The sequence below is a fragment of the Lagopus muta genome, chromosome 5, assembly GCF_023343835.1.
Source record: "Lagopus muta isolate bLagMut1 chromosome 5, bLagMut1 primary, whole genome shotgun sequence".
NCBI lineage: Eukaryota > Metazoa > Chordata > Aves > Galliformes > Phasianidae > Lagopus > Lagopus muta.
The window spans coordinates 22,868,343-22,887,030 of NC_064437.1; the positions used below are offsets into that span (position 1 = coordinate 22,868,343).

Sequence of the window (18,688 nt, forward strand, 5' to 3'; positions counted from 1 at the left end):
CAACTGCATCAGAGAAATGCACTGAACTGTGCATTTCCTATTAACATCTCCATGCATGAGAATTACAAATGGCCTGGGTTGAAAAGGACAACAATGATCATCTAGTTTCAACCCCCTGCTATGTGCAGGGTCACCAACCACCAGACCAGGCTGCTCAGAGCCACATCCAGCCTGGCCTTGAATGCCTCTGGGGATGGGGCATCCACAGCCTCCTTGGGCAGCCTGTTCCAGTGCATCACCACCCTCTGTGTGAAAAACTTTGCCATTAGTTCCTAATGGGAAACCACACATGCAAAGTCCTAAAAACACTTCCTTAACAAGACCTCCAAGATGATCCCGTCCAACCACCAACTCATCCCCATCGTGCCCACTGACCCCATCCCTCAGTGCCACATCTCCACGGTTCTGGAACACATCCATGGATGGTGACCTCCACATCACCCTGGTGGGAATACAGCCCACATCTCTACTTTTCGATCTGATGGGGGTTGTTTACAACGCTCTCCAATTTCATGAAGTAATACTTATACTTAGCGTGCATGCTTGAGGCCATGGATGCCTGTTACTTTGATTTGTGCCACACCATAAATGCAGCTGTCTATGATTCATGGTGAAAATTTTATACGCACGTCTGTGCAGCTGCAGAGCACCATCATTTGTACAGTTCACCAAAGAGAAAAATAATTCTTTGGAGCCAAGCAGGGGCACACACACTGCCAGCTCTGCTCTCTGCTGGAAGGGGATTCTTGGATGAACACTGAAACACACTGCACTAAGTGCTGAGTGCTGACAGATATTCAGTATTAGGAAATAAGTCAGCTCATGATTTCTACTGTCAGTTTAAGTGGATGGTAGCACAATGCACTGTGGCAGACAGCATGAAGACAACCCTGATAAGAATCATTGAATCACAGGATCACCAAGATTGGAAAAGACCTCTAAGCTCATCCAGCCGCACTGCCCACCTACCACCAATATTGCCCACTAACAGTATCCCTTCGTACCACATCTACATGCCTCTTGATCACTTCCAGGGACAGTCATCCCACCACCTCCCTGTGCTGCCCATTCCAGTGCCTCACCACTCTTCCTGAGAAGTTGCACAGGGGACAATCACCTCCTGCTCCAGCTAAGCAAACCACGAGCAAGATCCTGCACATAGCAGGGGGGGTTGAAACTAGGTGATTGTTATGGTACTTTTCAACCCAGACCATTCTATGATTATGAGTCAAGAAATCTGAACTCTCTCCCAGCTGAAGAACATCTGCCCACCCTGCCCTGGTGCACGTGCCACGAGAACAAATCCTTTGAGAGCAATGTTTTCAACCCAAGTGCAACACAACATGAAAATATCCTTGTATCAAAGCTGAAGGAGATAGGAAGTGCTGAGAAAGAGACAGCTTGTCTGAAAGCTGGCCCATATTAGACTGACCATACCACGATGGGTGAACACAGGGCAAACCAGCCCCACACACAGCCCTCCAACAACGTATCTGTTGCCACTTGCTCTAGCAAAGACTGCATGTGCAGGTGCTACAGGTAAGCACGGTGTGGAAGCCTCTGAACTTGATGCTGAAGCACCCAGAAGACCTGAGCCTTGCCCATCTGCTCCCACCTGTGCATCACCACCTACAGAGCAGCAATCACACCCAGTGCCTGGGAAGATCCTTAAAGGCTGCTCACATTTAGCTGAGGCAGGAGCCAAGAGTGGCCATCAGCACCATGAGCTGGAACAGCAGACAGAACGCCAGGCCAAGGAAAGCCTGCTGCTCACAGCAATTCACAGTGAAATCAAACCATTTTCTTTCCCTTTTATTTATTCCTGAAAGCATACAGCTAGCATATATAAACATTCTATGATTCTTTAGTGAGAACAAAGCAGAAAAGGGCAGGAAATGCACGCCAAGTGAAAAGCATTTGCATATTCTAGGGAAAGAAGCCTTCAGGGATAAGAGTTTGAAGATTTCTCGTGCATGGAAGCAAGGGTCATACTTTTATCTTACAGAAACTTCCTATAGCAGACCCATAAGTTGTCTCGCTGTGACTCATAACTCGGTGAACGGGTTTCTAGTTTGCTCTCTTTGAGAACCTCATTACTTGAAGTGCATCACACCAGCAAATGAAGTCAGCGTGCAGCTTTATTTATTATCAGGCATTTGTTTTTCTTTACAGTGGCTGCCTTATAGTTGCCACAAATATGCAAACCAGCAGAATTAAAAATAGCACACTTTCCCAATCTCTCTGAGCCTTGGTGCTCTGTATGTTCTCCAGTACCTGGATTTTTCTGACTAATGAATGCTTCCACTTGCTGGAAAATGTTGTATGCAATTAGTACTCCAATCTGCAGCCTCAAAGAAAGCTGTGTCTAGCAGATGAGCATTCTGGAAGAGCCAGTGCTTGGCAGAAGAACTAAACATCTAAAAGATAAAAGGGAGATGTAAGCACACTCCCACTAAGGCCTGCTGCAGAATTTAATTGGCAAGGTTAGCAATAAAGAGACTGCAGGCAGAACCACAAAGGTTATGGCCCCAGTGCAAGTCACAAAGCAGAAACAAGTCACTGCTCCCAGGCTTGATTATCAAAGCTCACATTTGGTTCCTCATCTTGCACTCCGCCATGCCAAACGCACAAGTGTGTTCTGATCAAATAAGCCCACTCCTTTGTTCTTCTGAGTCCAGCTTTCTCTCTTCAAGGAGAGATACAAATCACTCCATCCAACCTCTCTGCAATTCCATCCAACCTCTGCTTGCACTCATCCTGCAGCTGCTTCAGCTCTCTCTGTAGGCTGGCCTCTCTCATCCGCAGTTCTCTGATCACCTCTGTAGCACTGACAGCTGGAGCGGGTTCCTTAGATACAGATCCACCAAAGCCTGTTTTGCTGGCAGAATGTTTGCTTCTAAACACCAGCCTGCATGACCCGTGCATTCTAGTTCTGTTTGGAGCACTGTGGTTCATAAGATCTAGTAGCTTCAGCTCCACTGATTCCTCTATCTTTCCTAGTTTGGCAGAGAAGTCCTCCTTCTGCAGTTCTTCCTCTCTTGTTTTCACCTGTAGAGATTAAAAAAAAAACAGAAAGAGAAGAGTATGGTAAATTTCTGTGAACAGCTCCTCATACCAGGAAACAACAGCAAATGTCCTGTTTGGACTGGAATGTACCAAAGAAACAGGAGCCAACTGAGAGTAAACTCAAGTGCACGGCAGCAAAAAATGAATTAAGCTAACGTGCTTTCTATCAGGTAGCAGCAGAGACCAAAAAGCTGCCTGTGGTCATTTGCTGGCAGCTTGGCCCTGCACTCCCTGACCTGATGACTAACACACGAGGGCTCCGTGTTCTCCCCTCACAACACAGAGCACAAAGGGGAACCAGGAGAGTGACCTTCATCACCACCGTGTTGTCAGAACTGATTAACTGCTTCGTGACTAACAGCACTCCTTCCATTTGCAAATGCTTTCTGTACTTGGCAACGTGAGAAAGGGGGGGTGGCAACTGGAAGCTAGCAATTCCTTCATTCTCATTACGGGTAACAAGTAGTAAAACAAAAATAATGAAGCAGAGACGAAGAAGTATAGGCTAAGAACAAAATGAATTACGGGCAGCACACTTGCACTGAAGATAGGCCCAACAAAACAAAGCTTTTCTTCTGACAGAGTAGTCTGGATAAAAGCAATTGTATATACTGGGATTTCTCCAAAGCATTTTATTTAATGCTCACTAACAATTTGATTTGAAGAACTTGGAAGATGGTAATTGCCTTGCCAATTTCACAAGTGGATTAAACACGAATTCAGTGACTCATCTCAAAATGTAGTTGTCAGTGGGGAAACATTCATAAGAAGAGGTTCCCTGCTGAGGCCTTCGGGGAAATGGTTCTTGGGCTAACGGCACATCATGTGGTGGTGGTGGAGTTCAACGCAAGCTGATGGCTGCAGAGCTGTGGATGGAACTGGGAAGGGCAGAGCCTGGCATTGGGCAGTCCACTGAGCGGCCCTCTCCCTGCCCCACTTTTGCACTGTTTTGCCTTCTCGCAGCTCTATCAGCCATCTCTGTCAGCCCCATCAACTTCTACAAGCCCAGCAGAAATGCTCTGCTGCATTACCAAGCCCAAGCAGGTCTTGCGTGGTGTGGAAAGCACCAGGGCTGGGGCCACAAGCAGGCCCACATACCTGGCAGCAATGGGCAAGGCAGCCTCACAGCTTTCCGTGATGGCAGCCAGCTGCCAAATCAGCTCAGCTGAAAAACAGTGAAATTTCAAACCAAAAGGAAACAGAGTAGGATTCAAAGGCAGGTCACCCAATGACTCACAGCCCAGAAAACATGCCTTATATTGTGAGACTTCAAGAGCTCCAGCTATTTCACTCATGCAGAGACATAACTTGTTTTAGATCCTAAAAGTCAAAAAGATAGAGGTGAGAGACCAGACTTTGCTGACAAAGGAATAAGAAGATCAAATGGATGGAAACATGAACTAGATATTCAGCTTCAGAATAAGACATTGTTACCGACTGTGAGGATAATGAACCATGAAATGCTCCACTGCTGCTCCAAGGATGAATCCTTTGGCCAAAGCTCAGATCAGGTCAACTTGGCACTAATGACATCCCTTGCACTCCTCCCATCCCTGGCCAGGAGTGAAGCTGAACTCCTCCTCGGGGTTTTAAATCCACAGGTCTGCATTAAGATATTGGTATTTCATGTGTTAGGGCTTTGACCAGTTCTCTGTAAGCTGGGAGATATTTGGTATCCCTCTGAAACAACAGAGATCAGTCAGAGCTGAAGGCACTGCTAAACACCACTGACACCAGCGCAGCCAGGGCTTCATTCATTCATTCCAAGTCTTTTATCAGAATATCTTCATGTGTTTTGCAGCCAAGTAATTAATCCTCCCCAGAGTCTTCTGATGCATTATCCCTCCCCACCCTCAACAAAGATCAAGAAAATCAATCAAGTCAGAAAAGAAATAAGTTGCTCTGATTTTTTCCTAACTTGCTAAAGGCTTTATCGATGCAGAGCCATCTGTTAAAGGAGACCTCTGCTGATTAAAGCATTTGAATAGAGTTGAAGCAGAGAGAAGTCTATCTTTGCCCTTGTCCAAGAACCAAGGGTCTCTCTTTATCATAATCCCCACTGAATCCCAGGGCACCTCTCACTGTTGGCTACAAGAGTATCTGCAGCTCAGTTCTCTAACAACAACTCAGAAGAAGCAAAACAGAAAAAATAAATTCCATGTTATCTGCACTCCACATTGCCAAAATTGAATTAAAGAAATGGAAAGTGAAGTTTGCACAGAGTGGATTTAACACTGGAATGCAGGATGGGGAAAGTCTTACGCAGAACAAAATCACTACGCAAACAGAGCCCACAAAATGCTATTTATTTTTTTGCATTAAACTCAGGCAGAATGCTACTAGGGATGCATAAGGTATTGCTAATGAAACGTAGGTTTTCATACCAGCCAAAGGTGGAGAATGTTATTACCCATGGAGCAAGACACAAGATGGTAGAGTACACTCCTTTCAGCATTAAGTGCACTGAGTTTTAACTCACTGCAGAAACAGCTGAGGTAGGAATTACTGTACTGAAGCAATAGCAGAGGTAAGGACAAGGACAGCAGCCAGGGAAACAGCATCAGAAAGGCACTGCACATGCTGTCTTCTGTGAAGAGGACCAACATTTCCTGGAACGATGATGTTAGATGAATTCAGTAAGAAAATTTTCAACTAATGAATATGAAACAAGAGGATAAGTTTAGCAAAGTGCTATTCCTGTCACATCAGGGCAATTTGGAGAGCCAGTTCAATTTATTCTTTGCATTGCTCTTCCTGGTAAAGGTAAATTCTGTAACCCCATACATCTTCACAAACTTTCTGCTCTTTGTAGATTTGAATAGCTAAAAATCTCTGGGGGTTGCCTTCCAGTAACGTTCTTTATTCTTCACATCCTGAAGACTTGTGAAAACAATCACTAACATCCCTCCTGTATGGTTAATTGATGCTCTTTAACAGCTTGCTGTCTCCCATTAGTCAGCACATAATGATTATTCCACACGGCAAAACAATCTCAGCAGACCACTTTATATTAAACAAACATATTGTAAAGGATTAGGAGCCTCAGCATTTCGTGCCTGCCCCTTCCTATCCCACAGCTCTGCCTTTTGGATTCAATCTACCAGCTGGAATTTGAATTCCCCATTAGGTACACAGCACTGTCTGACAAGTGCTGTGCACCCGCACCAAATAAAATACAACTCAGTGATCAATGTTTCCACTTGCACAGAGCCAACCTCATCCCAAAGGGACCTGGTGCATTTTGAGAACAGCCACACTGAACTAAAGGGAATCAGCTGATAAGAAAGCAGCATTATTGACACATGCCCTGCCCTGGAGCTAGCACTGATTCAGTTAGCAGCTCACAACACTTCAGCACACCTGTAATTTCAACAGAGCACTTACACACACTTCAGAATCCACAGAAAAGTGCTGTTCTTCTGTGTTTGAGGGTTGACAAAGCCTGTCATGTTTCCCACTTCCAAGACCACGACCCACCTTGTGAGAGGTCTGCTTTCATCAGCTGCTCAAGACATGCAATCCATTTATCTCATCGCTGCTCAAAACTCAGCCCTAACTAATTGCTGTGGCTTCCCCACTCCCTCCTGTTTGCCTCCACCTTGCTGGTAATGAGTTTCCAAGAGCTGTGTCTCATTCTATGAGGCTCAAACATCCCCAAGAGGCCACTCCGCCTCATAGAGTTTTAACAGCCCGCTAATGAGAAGTGCAGTGAAAATGATGCAAAAAATGGCTCTTTTTCTGCTAAGCAGCAAGCTGGACATGAACACACTTGGACACAACTTTGCCAAAATGCACAGCATCCCACAGAGATCTTGGGAAACCTCTAGGTAACCACACTGCATTATTTAAGTCCTTTCCAGTAATGACCTAACCAAAGTGGCAATCTTCCCAATGCTGGATGCCACCACCTCACGTGGCAACCTGAAAGCAGCCTCACAAAGCAAAGGAACGCGCTGCCCCACTCAGTGATGCACCTGAAGGAAGCCGCTTGTGCTGAGAGCCACAGGAACTAACAGCAAAACCTCAGATCTCATCTTTTGGGCTGCGGAGCAAAAGGAAATTAGGAGATGTGAATGGATGCAATATCCAAGCGACCAAAGCCATGCTGCTTTTGCAATCGGGGCAAAAATAACCTGATACCTTTCACCCTACAAAGTTCAAACATTTGCTGAAAAGCACCTGCCCCCAAAAAATCAGACCCCCAGTGTTCAATAAAGGCACTTGCTGCTTATACAGAAAGACAAGAATACAGTAACAGCAGTCTGCAATAAGCTATTCTGGAAACACTACAACACCAAGTAAAGCAGGTGCTTTACTACAAAAAAGCCCACCTTATTCTAATTTCCAATTCATACCTTAGAGCAACTTGCCCAGATGTAATTTCAAACCTCTAAGGAAGTCATAGAGTTAGCACCACAGCTCTATAAAACTTGTCTCATTGAATCAAGCCTCTTTATGATAAGCTTTCAAGGTTTTTAATTTTCTGCAGCAATTTCTACGACCTGAAGAATAACCAGTTAAAAGCCCTGGAAACCATCATTTTCTGTTTTAACAGCTGAACACTTCCCACACTGCCCTGCCTAAATGAGGTTCCCTTCTTCTTGTGTGATCCTTGATTGTACACACAGAGACATGATGTTCTTCTGAAATAGCCCATTTAATAGCAAGGCACACATGCATTTACAGATTTAAAGCTAAAATGAAGTGCTTAAGTTGCCTAACCTTCTGCATAACACAGGCTGCGGTATCTCACCCAGTAATTTGGGCTGTGTTCTACTGCATTTGGTAAGCTATGGGGTCTCCTTTGGAAACACACTTTTTTCTTAAACACAAGCTCCACTTGATCAAAACCCTACTCTATCACAATGTTATTTCAGCAGTAAAGTACACTTATGGCTTAAAACGTGCATCTCTGTACTAAGTTCTGCCTCAGCCACTGGGTCTTGTTATGCCATTTCTCACCTAAAATAAGTCTTGTGCCTCCAGAACGCCGCTTCTGCCTAGGAACTTACAGATCATCATCCAGCAGCAACTTTGTCTTGGTTCAATTCCACTTCTCCACTTCTCCAAAAGAGAGACAGAATAATTCCTCCATTACCCCTCCTTTAATCCTATCCAGTTCTTCAATCACTTTGCAATTGTGACAGTGGTGTGAGGCCAACTCAGTTCATTAAGCCCAGAATGGCCACCTATGTGTTATTCTTCAATGGATGACCAGTAGCAGACAGTACCACTTAGCTACACGTAATCCAGCACTTCTCCAGTGAGCCCACTGCCCGTTTCACAAAGCCAGAAATGGGTTTGCACATAACCCATACCTGAATCTGTGCACACGTAGGTATTTCTTTCTAAAAACCTCAAAGCTTTGGCTTAACAAACAGCCAGCAGCAACATTTCTCCTTAATATAATTACTGATTTCTCACATTCATTATGAGTTCAGCAACAAGAAACAGCTTAGGCCTCTGGAAATGAAGGAGAATAACCCAAAAGAGGGGATATCAAAGCAATATTAATGCGTGCATTATTTGTACCACAAACTACGAAGACATTTTAGAAAGGTTGTAAAGCTGAGCTACAGCAACTGGCAGGAGATGTAATTATACAAGCAGCTGCATTCCAAATTTTGCCCGGATTTGCAATTTCCTGCAATTAGGGAGGAATGTATACATCTCCATCTTATGCATTTTAAGCAAGACATTCTCTATTCAAATGCTAGCTCCCAGGCACACCTATTGTCAGTGCAAAACAAATTGACAGGGAAGCCACAGCAGCAATGTACCTACTTTATCCAGCAATAGAAGGCCAGCTTTTAGCTGAGGGAGGAAACCTCTGGGAAGAAACTACAAATACAAGTTTAATATCACAAACATGCTTAGCTGCATTCAGTGAGCACAGACACAAGAGTCTGGCCAGGCACAGCTGCTGTGTGCCTTCTTCCCCCCCACTATACACTCAGCAGTACAAAGTACTTCGTAAGACTTCAGGACAGCATCCATGCTGTTCTCTAATAGAAAACATTATGGTGGTGAGGAAGCAAAGCAACAAAAAGTTGTTTCTTACAGCATAATCTCACACAGTAGTAACCAGACCTTGACCTTGCATGAAGGCATACCACATTTCTGTTGACTTTTTTTTTAAATAAAGAAAATCAAATCAGTCTGTATTTGGCATCACGTATCAAAATACCACATTGATAGGAGTCAGAAAAATCACACAAGCTTCAGAAAACAGAAAAGGACACCAGCCTAAGAGACCAGGAAAGGAATGCCAGGAAGATTTTCCAGAGTCTTTACAGGAAAATGCAAAGTAAACCTGCAAATATCAGCGTGAAATACAAAAGCACATAAGTGATAAGTGCAGTGCCTGTTTGCTGAGCCTGTGAATTATCTATTGCACAGGAACAAGCAAGAGGGAAACTAATCCTCTTAGGCCCCAAAGCAACCAAACTGTGATGCTGCTGAGCGGTGTGCCTATGGGCTGCGTGGGCTGCAGTGGGGTGGGATGGTTAAAGGACATACCTGAGGGCTGCAGCAAGGGGGGCAGGGCTGAAAGCCTCTCCAGGAGAACATTTCCTGTTGTCTGGCTGTTTTCTGAACTATCTGCTCCTCGGGTTTTAGTAGGAGCAGTTTGCTTTGCCAGCATTTAACTTCAGAGGAATACTGAACTCAAAAAGAGGAAAGCAGATAGGAATCAAAGACAAAATGTGATATTTGAAGCAACTCTGATAACAGAACCAGGCAGGAACAAATCCCCAAACATTAAATGGACCATTGAAACCTCTTCAGGTGCTTCTCGTAAGGTAGGCAACCCCCCCAGAATGGTTCCACTACACTGTGAAGGTGGCATGGCTCCACTTGCAGGTTCTCCATCAGTGACACAGGGAGATGAAGTTCAGACTTGCAAAAATCCCACATGGCACACAATTCTCAGTGTGCAAGGGGAATAATTTCTGCCTCCAAATTCTAAGTCCTTAGAACTTACAATAACCAGAAAAACCCCGTCTAGCCTTTTATTTCTAATTAGTTTTATCTTTACACTATTCAAATCTTCGAATTCAATTAAAAGATCACAGGAATGCATATAGTAACATGCACATGAAAAAGTACTAAATGAAGACCACAGTACGTCAGTTTCAGTAATTCAGACACTTGCAAAAAGGCTGTGGAGCTTCTTTGAGAAAAGACTGACAGCGACAAATTACAGAGGAAGGCAGCAGACAAGTATTGCTTCATGTAATAAATTGCTCACTTATTTTTCAATTTGTTCTTCCCAATTTTTATCTCGGGCAGCAGACAAACACTGCTGATAGGAGATACCTTCTCAGATGTAGGTGACTTGCTGGGCTTGGAGGGCTCCAGTGCTACATGAGAAGGGCTGCATCACTCTGTCCAGCATGAAAGCAGCCACCCCAGGACACAGAGCTTCTTGGACTTGTGCTCTCTGAGCAAGCAAAGCTACTCCAGTGACCCAACACAATAGTGGCATGAGGCAAATGAGCGCTAACCCTCAGGTGGAGATCTGTCAGCATAAAACATCTGCAGAGCTTCAGTGAAAAAGCTTTTGAAAGCCATTGCTCCAAAAACTCGTTCAGCTAAAGGAGTTTCTCTTGCAGCTTTGCTGGTGAGAAGTGGCTGCAGTGGGCATAAAGCTGCCTGAATGGCCACCGTGATGCTGGCAGGAGGAACAGGGTGAGCCCTTCAGCTACAGCCTGCAAAGGGAAAAGTCTGACATCTCTCACAGCTTGGAAAGAGCTGATGAGACAAACAGCTAGAGGTAGTGAGTTCTGAACTCAGATGTGCACTGAAGCTTTATTTAGATGCATTTCTCTCTAGGAAGAAGAGATCTGACAATATTAAATTACAGATTTACTTTTATGTCAGCTCTTCTACAAGCACAAGGGACAGACACAGAAATGAGTTAGATACTTTCTTCTCTTATGATCAAGAACCCTTGATTTCAGGGCAGACAGCTGGGAGGACGAGGCCAAGGTTTTAAGAAAAAAAGAAAATACAAACAGCCTCTTTCCCAAAAGCACCAAGCTCCTATCAACTCATTTGAAAACCAAGCAGTGCTGTGAAATATGCAACTTACAACTTCTGCTGGTGGAGGAAGAATTCATCCTGATGGTCTGCCCTGAGCTGTAAAAAGCAATCCAGATACCTTCTGGAAATTACTGTCCCAAAAACCCACTCGGAAAAGCTCAGTAAAACACACTAAAAGAGCTCCAGGTAGAGCTGCCCTAAAATACAGCCACCAGTTGCAGTGTTTAAGATGGTCTCCATCAGGCAGGAAAACGCCCCCAGGATGCAGCCCTGATAGAGAAGGATGCATCACCATGGCTCACCTTGCACCAGACAGCCTCAGCTCCAGAAACCCAGCAGCTTGGTGGCCACAGGGCCCCCAGATCCCTGCCCAACCAGCCCTACAGCTTTTCACATTCAATAGATAAAGGCAGTGCTGGGAGCCACCATCACAACACATTGCACATCTGAACCCTGTAGGCATTCCCAATTTTTGTCCATGTTTGATGTGCTTTTCAGTGTGAAAACATAAGTGCTACACTTATTTCTTAAAAAACGCACTAAAACGTTTACAGTGGCTACAAAACACATTCTCTCGTTGGGATGCGTTTTTTTTACAGTTTATTGTTAAATAAAGCTCATCTAAAATTTACTGGAGTATAATTCTTTGGCTGCATTTATTGCATGTTTCACTGCCGTGGTCGGTATCCAACACGTCAGTAAATAACACACGTAAAATATCAACACTGGTTATCGATTATGCCTTAACTGATCCTGTCACCTGAGCACACATTCTGCATTTTGGATAAGGAAAGGAAAATTGCATCTTTTGGGAAACCAGACAAAATTCCACCCACACTTCAAACCCCAGAGTTCTGCACGCAGAACAGGAGACAGCACTTTAGTTTTTAATGTTTCTGTCTTCCCTATGGAGCTGGAGTCCTTTAGAATATATAAGCCCCATAAAAAATGTCAGGCGGGATAATTTACTTTCAGTTCCAGTTTTTGTGTGTTTGAAATCAGTTTGCTGATTTAGCAACTGCTACGGAGTCTTTCTCACATGGTTCAGCACTCATTCAGCAATCTGCACAGCAAGTTACATCTGCAAACAAAGAATAAATACTTATCTTCGTCGTCTGTTTGTATGCCGCAAGCTTAGCGTTGACTATTCAAATCTGAGTAATGGGCTGAAGTTCTCAGAAGCAAACAAGATTTTAAAAACCTCCCAGCTCTGCTCACGTGCAGGAACTTCCCCCATGCTGTTACTTGAGCCAGGCTAACTAAGGGCTATGGGTCTAATGCAAACATCAGATCCTGCTGAGGAGAATAGAGATGCACAGAGACGGCTTCTTTCTTCCTCCCTCCAGCACAGGGTAGAGCTCAGTGCCTCCTGGAACTGTCACCTGGGTCTCACCCAGCATCCATGGGCACTTACCAAAAGAAAGCAGCCTGATCTGTTAGGAAATCTGATAAAAAAGGCTGACAAAGCAACACAACAAAATACATAAGTAAAAAAAAGAACACGCACATAAACATAGAATGATATGAGTTGGAAGTGATCCCTAAATGACATCTGGTCCAACTCCCCTGCAAGTCATCAAGTGCTCAGAGTCCCATCCAACCTTCAATATCTCCAGGGATGGGAAGCCCACCATCCCTCTGGGCAACTTGCGACAGTGTCTCACTGCCTTTATTGTAAAAACCTTCTTCCTTATATCCAATCTAAATCTCCCCTGTTAGTTTGAAACCATTTTCCTTGTCCTGTTTCACAGACCCTGCTGAAGATTCTGCCCCTTTCCCTCCTATAACCCCCCTGTAGATCCTGACAGGCTGCTCTCAGGTCTCCCCAGAGCCTTCTTCTCTCCATGCTGAACAGCCCCAGCTCTCTCAGCCTGTCCTCATAGGGGAAGCTTTCCATCCCTTAAACATCTTACTCCCTACTGCTTACAGCAGGTCTATGCTTTCTAATAACCTAAATCTGCTAATACCTTGGCAGCTCCATCAGCAGCAAATGTAATCCTACGTTTAACGAAATACAAACTACACATAAAAGCCATTAGCCCCATCCCTCCTTGCCACCCTCCCGTCCATGTCCTCCACTGCTCCCTTTGATGGATGCTTCTGTTGATCTCTCTGGGTTTCCTTCCCTACGCAAGCATCTGGGCCCAGCCAACCATACACTTCCAAAAGCTGCTCTTGTGGCCCTGCTAGTTTTTCAATTCCTTTTTGCATGAAAAGCTCCACTGACAGCTGCTCGATGCTCCAGATGGAGGTTTTCAAAGTGGAACACAACAACACTCTGGGACTGGGGCAGGGAATATGCTGACTGCTCCCAACCATCCCCAGCACTCCTCCGCTTCCTGCATCCCCACAGCCTGGGTAATTATTAACCACTCGTTGCACTGATATCTTCATATTAGCAGAAAGCCCGGAGAATGAGAATAAACAGCAAAAATAGACAAGATGAAACGGGAACAATTTGCTTTCAAAGAGAAAAAGAGCTCTTGACAAAGCTTCAGAGTGCTTTCCACCAAGAGCTCAGCTGCTGCTTTGCCACAAGCCTGTGCTTCGGGCTGCAGCAAACGTGGCCCTGCATTGGGTAACACACTGGGCACACACTGGGCAGCCAGCACACACCAAACTGGGCCCTACCAGCTGTGCAGAGGGGCAGGAAAATGTTATTTTTGCTTCTCCACCAGGCACTGTCCATGCCTTGGTTTTCACACAGGTTAGGCCTCACCATGCAGTGGCAGCAGGACCACAGCTCCTCCATCAGCTCCCAGTGCTCTGTGCTCAGGCATGGGTAGCCCAGCACAGCTGGAACTTCTGGGCAGGGCTCAAACATGGAGGGAGCACATTCAAGCTCAGTTTGATGGCTCTGATTCTCTCTCAGCCATACTTCAGAGATGCTTATATGAGTAAGCTCCCTCACACCATCACCTGAAAGGAGTCTAGCTTGTTTTTAAATCCTAGCAAACACCAAGATCCCACATTACAATATCACAAGCTCCAACAGAAGCTCAGTAGCAGGTGAGCATTTATGTGATTAAAACTGAGAAGGATCCTCATTTGGAGTCAGGCACCCGCTTCTCCAGCTCCTGGATACAGAATGTTCAACCTGAAATCAAGATGCCCCTCAATCAGAGGAGTAGAGGATAAATATTTTAAATATTTAAAAAGGAGCAAACAAACAAACAAGATCTATTTTCAAATTTGGAGACAACTTCTTTTTCAGTTACATTTTTTTTCAAGCAGAGAAACATTTCTGAAGCTTAACAACCAAAATGTCATCCAAGAAGAAGCGATTATTTACCCAGGGCTGAATGGAAAAGAATAGAGCTGAACAGAAAAGAGCAGAGCTAACTATAAGAAAGTCACATATTCAGATCACACCTCTGCCCATACAGGTACGTCTTACGCCTGTTCTCCTCCAAGATACCAAACACAATTCTGCCTGCAGATGGGTATCAGTTAAAATGTCATATTAATCAGGGTTTCACGAATCATCCAAATCCCATAGCAACATTCAGTAATCTTCAGTCAATGTCCTTGAAAGGGAAATGGTTTCAGGGTCGTTCCAAGCACAAAACTGGAGAGAAAAAAAAGAGCGAGCTGGGAGCAGGCAGAGAAACAAAAGAAAATGCTTTCCTGAGGAAAATAACTGACTTAATTTTAGAAGATTAAAGATGGATAGTTTTCTCTATTAGAAGCACACAGTACAAATTATTAATCTTATAAAAGCCGGATATCTTGCCTTGATAGCTCATCCTGAATAATGAGCAGTTGTGTTTAGTGCTGCAAACCAGACACTGTGGCATAGCACAGCTCTGACATTAACACACCTGAAATACCTCTACCTTGTCTAAATTCATCAGTCAATCACAGATTCAGGTTTCAAGCCCAAACCACAGTCGTATAGCAGGTCCAGCTTCTCTTCAGACATCCCTCACAGACATTTGCATAACCTGCTTTGTAGAGGGTCCGAGGAAATTACTTCTTTAATATGCAATGAGAAGTGTGTTGTGATTTAAGCACATTTTTGTCCCATTCTCTTCCCTCCACGAAAACTTGTATTCTTTGTATTTGAAAATTCCTATCTCACTGTAGTCTTTCCACTTTTATGTTAGAGACCCCTCAAAGCCCACCTCACCCAGCAGCCTGTCTGCAACACAGCTCAGCACCCAGTAGCAAGAGAAGTTCAGCACTAGACAAATACATAGCCATACTTCACTGGAAGACACAACATTCTAAACTTCAGCAGTTTTTGGCTGAAGGGCTTCCTTGGCCAGAGAACACTTTCCATATTTATTGCTTAACAACAGATTTTTTTCTTCATGAACTTGCCCAGTCGTGAGGATGAAGGAGCAGCAGAACAGTACAATTGTTTGCTCCTGCTCCAACATGATATTTCCCTTCGCTGCCTCTTGGAGAGCAAGGAGCCCTAAACCAGCTGAATGTTCCTTGCACAGAAGCCCTTTCACAGCTTGGGTCATCATCACTTCCCCTTTCTATGCCTTTCCAGCTCAATCACGCCTTTCTTTTAGCTCAGACAACAACCAGAACTGCACACGTTGTGCCAGAAACCAATAGAAATATTTTAAATTTCAGTTTCTTCTGCCTTGCTTACAATTCTTAGGATTTAATTTACTACTTGTGACCACTGACATTTTCACAAGAACTACTACTATAACCCCAAGAACTCATTCACACGACATGATGGCCATATCACAAAAACAGGCATAAAATTATGATTTTCCTTCAGATGCATTTTTATCTCCCATTTATCTCCCATCCTATTTTATCTGACATTTTATCACTTAATTATTCAGTACCACAAAAGTACTGGAGATCTCACTGTAGCCTTCCAGTACTTGAAGGGCGCTTAGAAGCAGGAGGGGATTGACTTTTCACAGTCTGATAGTGATAGGACATGGGGGAATGGCTTTAAACCAAAAGATTTAACTAAAAGATTCAGGTTAGATGCTAGGCAGAGATTTTTTTACTCAGAAGGTGGTGAGGCACAGGCTGCCCAGAGAGGTGTGGATGCCCCATCTCTGGAGGTGTTCAAGGCCAGGTTGGACGGGATCCTGAGCAGTTTGATCTGGTGATTGGCAATCCTGCCCATGGGGCTGGGAAGTGGATGATCGTTAAGGTCCCCTCCAACTTAAGCCATTCTATCATTCTAAGAGGGTCCTTGATCCTTTCCTGCCGTGCTTTGTGCGTGATTGAGCTTCTTTCACTTGTGCCCATTGCTCTTCACCTCCTTGTGCAAACTGATCACAGATGCCTGCTCTCCTCTTCCTGCTGTGTTCGCTCAAGGGTCAGAGGAAACACATTCACATGGGCAGTTTATTTTGGTTGAGAATCCTTTCAGGAACCTTATCAAATACCATTTCTAAATGCAAGTGGGTCAAGCCAACCCAACCTCCCTTGCCCACACGCTCAGTGGTCCCCTCTCCAAGAGCTCCAGCAGATTTTTTAGATTTGTGATTCCTCTCTTTAAAAACTGTGGCTGTCTCTTCCCCAGAATATCACATCTAATCACATGTCCTCATTTCTTTGGAATAGTTTCTACTCAATTGCCTGGCACAGACACCAGGCGCATTGCTAACAACCAACATAATTACTTGGTGGATTATCACGGTTCTCATGAAGTACAACACAGTGGGCACAGCAGCTATAATAAAACTTACTGTCCCTCATATGGACATGCTTGTGAGAGCCAAGATAATTTCCAGATGCCTCACTATCACAAGATACAAAGTTAGAGATAATGACCACTTCAGCTACCGCTTGCTGGAACTTCTCTTTGTTTGACTAAAAAAAGAATATAGAAGGAAAGATGTGATAAGCTTATTTCTCCAGTGAAAGGACTGAAGGGGACACAACTGATAGAGCAGCCTGCACTCAGTGAGCATCTTGGCTGGGGGAAAAAGGCAGACTGCAGGCAGAAAGCATCACGTAGACAGCTTGGCTGACAGAAAGAAGGGTTGATTTAAAGAGGATTAATGGAGAGTCATCTGACCTCCAGGCTTTCCAAAATGCTGTCACGTAGCAGCATTACGAAACAATTCTGTTCTGGGGGATGCAGAAGAGGAAGCACTTGCAATAAACTATCCTTTTAACAACACACCAAGACACACTCCATTTGTTTCCCACAGTTATGCAATCAAATGACATTCCGTGAATCTCAGAAATAGTGGAACTTGACCAAACATCATTCAAAAACAATCAGTGCATCTAATTCAATGCACTGTGCAGCATTCGTCTGTCAACGTTATTGGACTTCATCTCCAAATTAAAGCATAAAAAGTTACTGTGATTACTACATCATATTTAACAGGCATATATAATGTTATACATAAACGGAGTCAGAGCATATTGGAAATCACACAGTGGGAAGTTTACTTTTTAATTTCAAAGTCTGAGCTGTCCTGCAACATTCATCTCCATTTTGCCACAGAAGCATCTAAGCCAGACCACACCAGAGACCTGCATGACCAGCACCCCATCTGACTGTGACTGACAGCAAGTGCCTGGAGAAGACTGCAAGATCAAAGGAAATATACTGGAGATACTTCAGAATATTCTCTTAGCCTGCAAAGATTTTTATCCCACAACTTGCCAAGCTTATAATTTGCATTTGTGTATTGGATAATTTTTAATGGATTTCCTCTTCAAAGAACGTAACCAACAGATTCTGAACTCACTTGTGCTGCTAATATATCCTCAGTGCCCCATGGGGAGGATTGCACACTAAGTATGAAGCAGCAGCACCTCATGCCTGCCCCTATCCAACCAAGCCCAACTGGCTCCTTATTCTTACAGTAGAAGAGAGTGATCCAGTTTTTCTCCATACATTTTTTCCCATGCCAGATTCCTGTGAACTCTTGAGCAAATATCTGTTACCTTTCATTCTGGCAGTTGATCTGTAATCCCAACTACCCACACTTCAAACTAAAAAAAAACCAAAAAAGTTAACAATTATGAGTTAGTATGGATTCAAAACAGTGACACGGAGAATTTTGTTAGTGTTCTACCTGACCCAACTGTTCCTTTTACTTCCTTCCCATTAACTGGTTTCATAGACTCTCTGAATCCTTCTTTCCCCTTTATGACTGTAAAAAAAAAAAAAAAAAAAAAAAAAGCTACTTTCTATGCCTGCATCTTCAATGCATCTTCTCCCTGTGTCAGCATGCTAATATTCAGACTCATCTCCCAAATCTGCATTAACAGCTCTTTTATTTATGCCCCAGTACCCCTCTGGCTGTTTCTCTGTGTCCCCCTCCCCCCCCCCCCATCTTTATGCTAGCGAACACCATGTACATTTCCTTCCTATCACCTGCCTTCCTCCTCAGCCAACCTCCCACACCCAGTCTGTTCTTGCACCAAAACTTGCACTTCTCTCACTTCACAGGTTTCAAAACCTTCTTATTCCTTTCCCCATCAGACATTTCAAAGACTAACTCAGTGAAAGAAGACAAGTTCTGGCTTCTCACACCCTCCTTTCCCTGCGAATACCTAACTTGTATTTTTCTTGCTGCAGCTATTACAGATGCTTTCAGCCTGCTGCCTCTGTCCCCTCCAGAGGCTGCCACAA

General features: G+C 44.1%; 1 protein-coding gene across 5 annotated transcripts in view; it reads right to left on the reverse strand.

The window, feature by feature from the left end:
- Positions 1–2,120: 2,120 nt before the first annotated feature.
- Positions 2,121–18,688, reverse strand: part of TEDC1 (tubulin epsilon and delta complex 1) — a 63,648-nt gene continuing 47,080 nt past the window's right edge. For all 5 annotated transcript variants that reach the window (XM_048944924.1, XM_048944923.1, XM_048944927.1 and 2 more), the window contains one exon: positions 2,121–3,048. In XM_048944924.1, the coding sequence (XP_048800881.1) occupies positions 2,689–3,048 (360 nt within the window). In that variant the 3' untranslated portion in view covers positions 2,121–2,688. The remainder of the gene's footprint in view (positions 3,049–18,688) is intronic.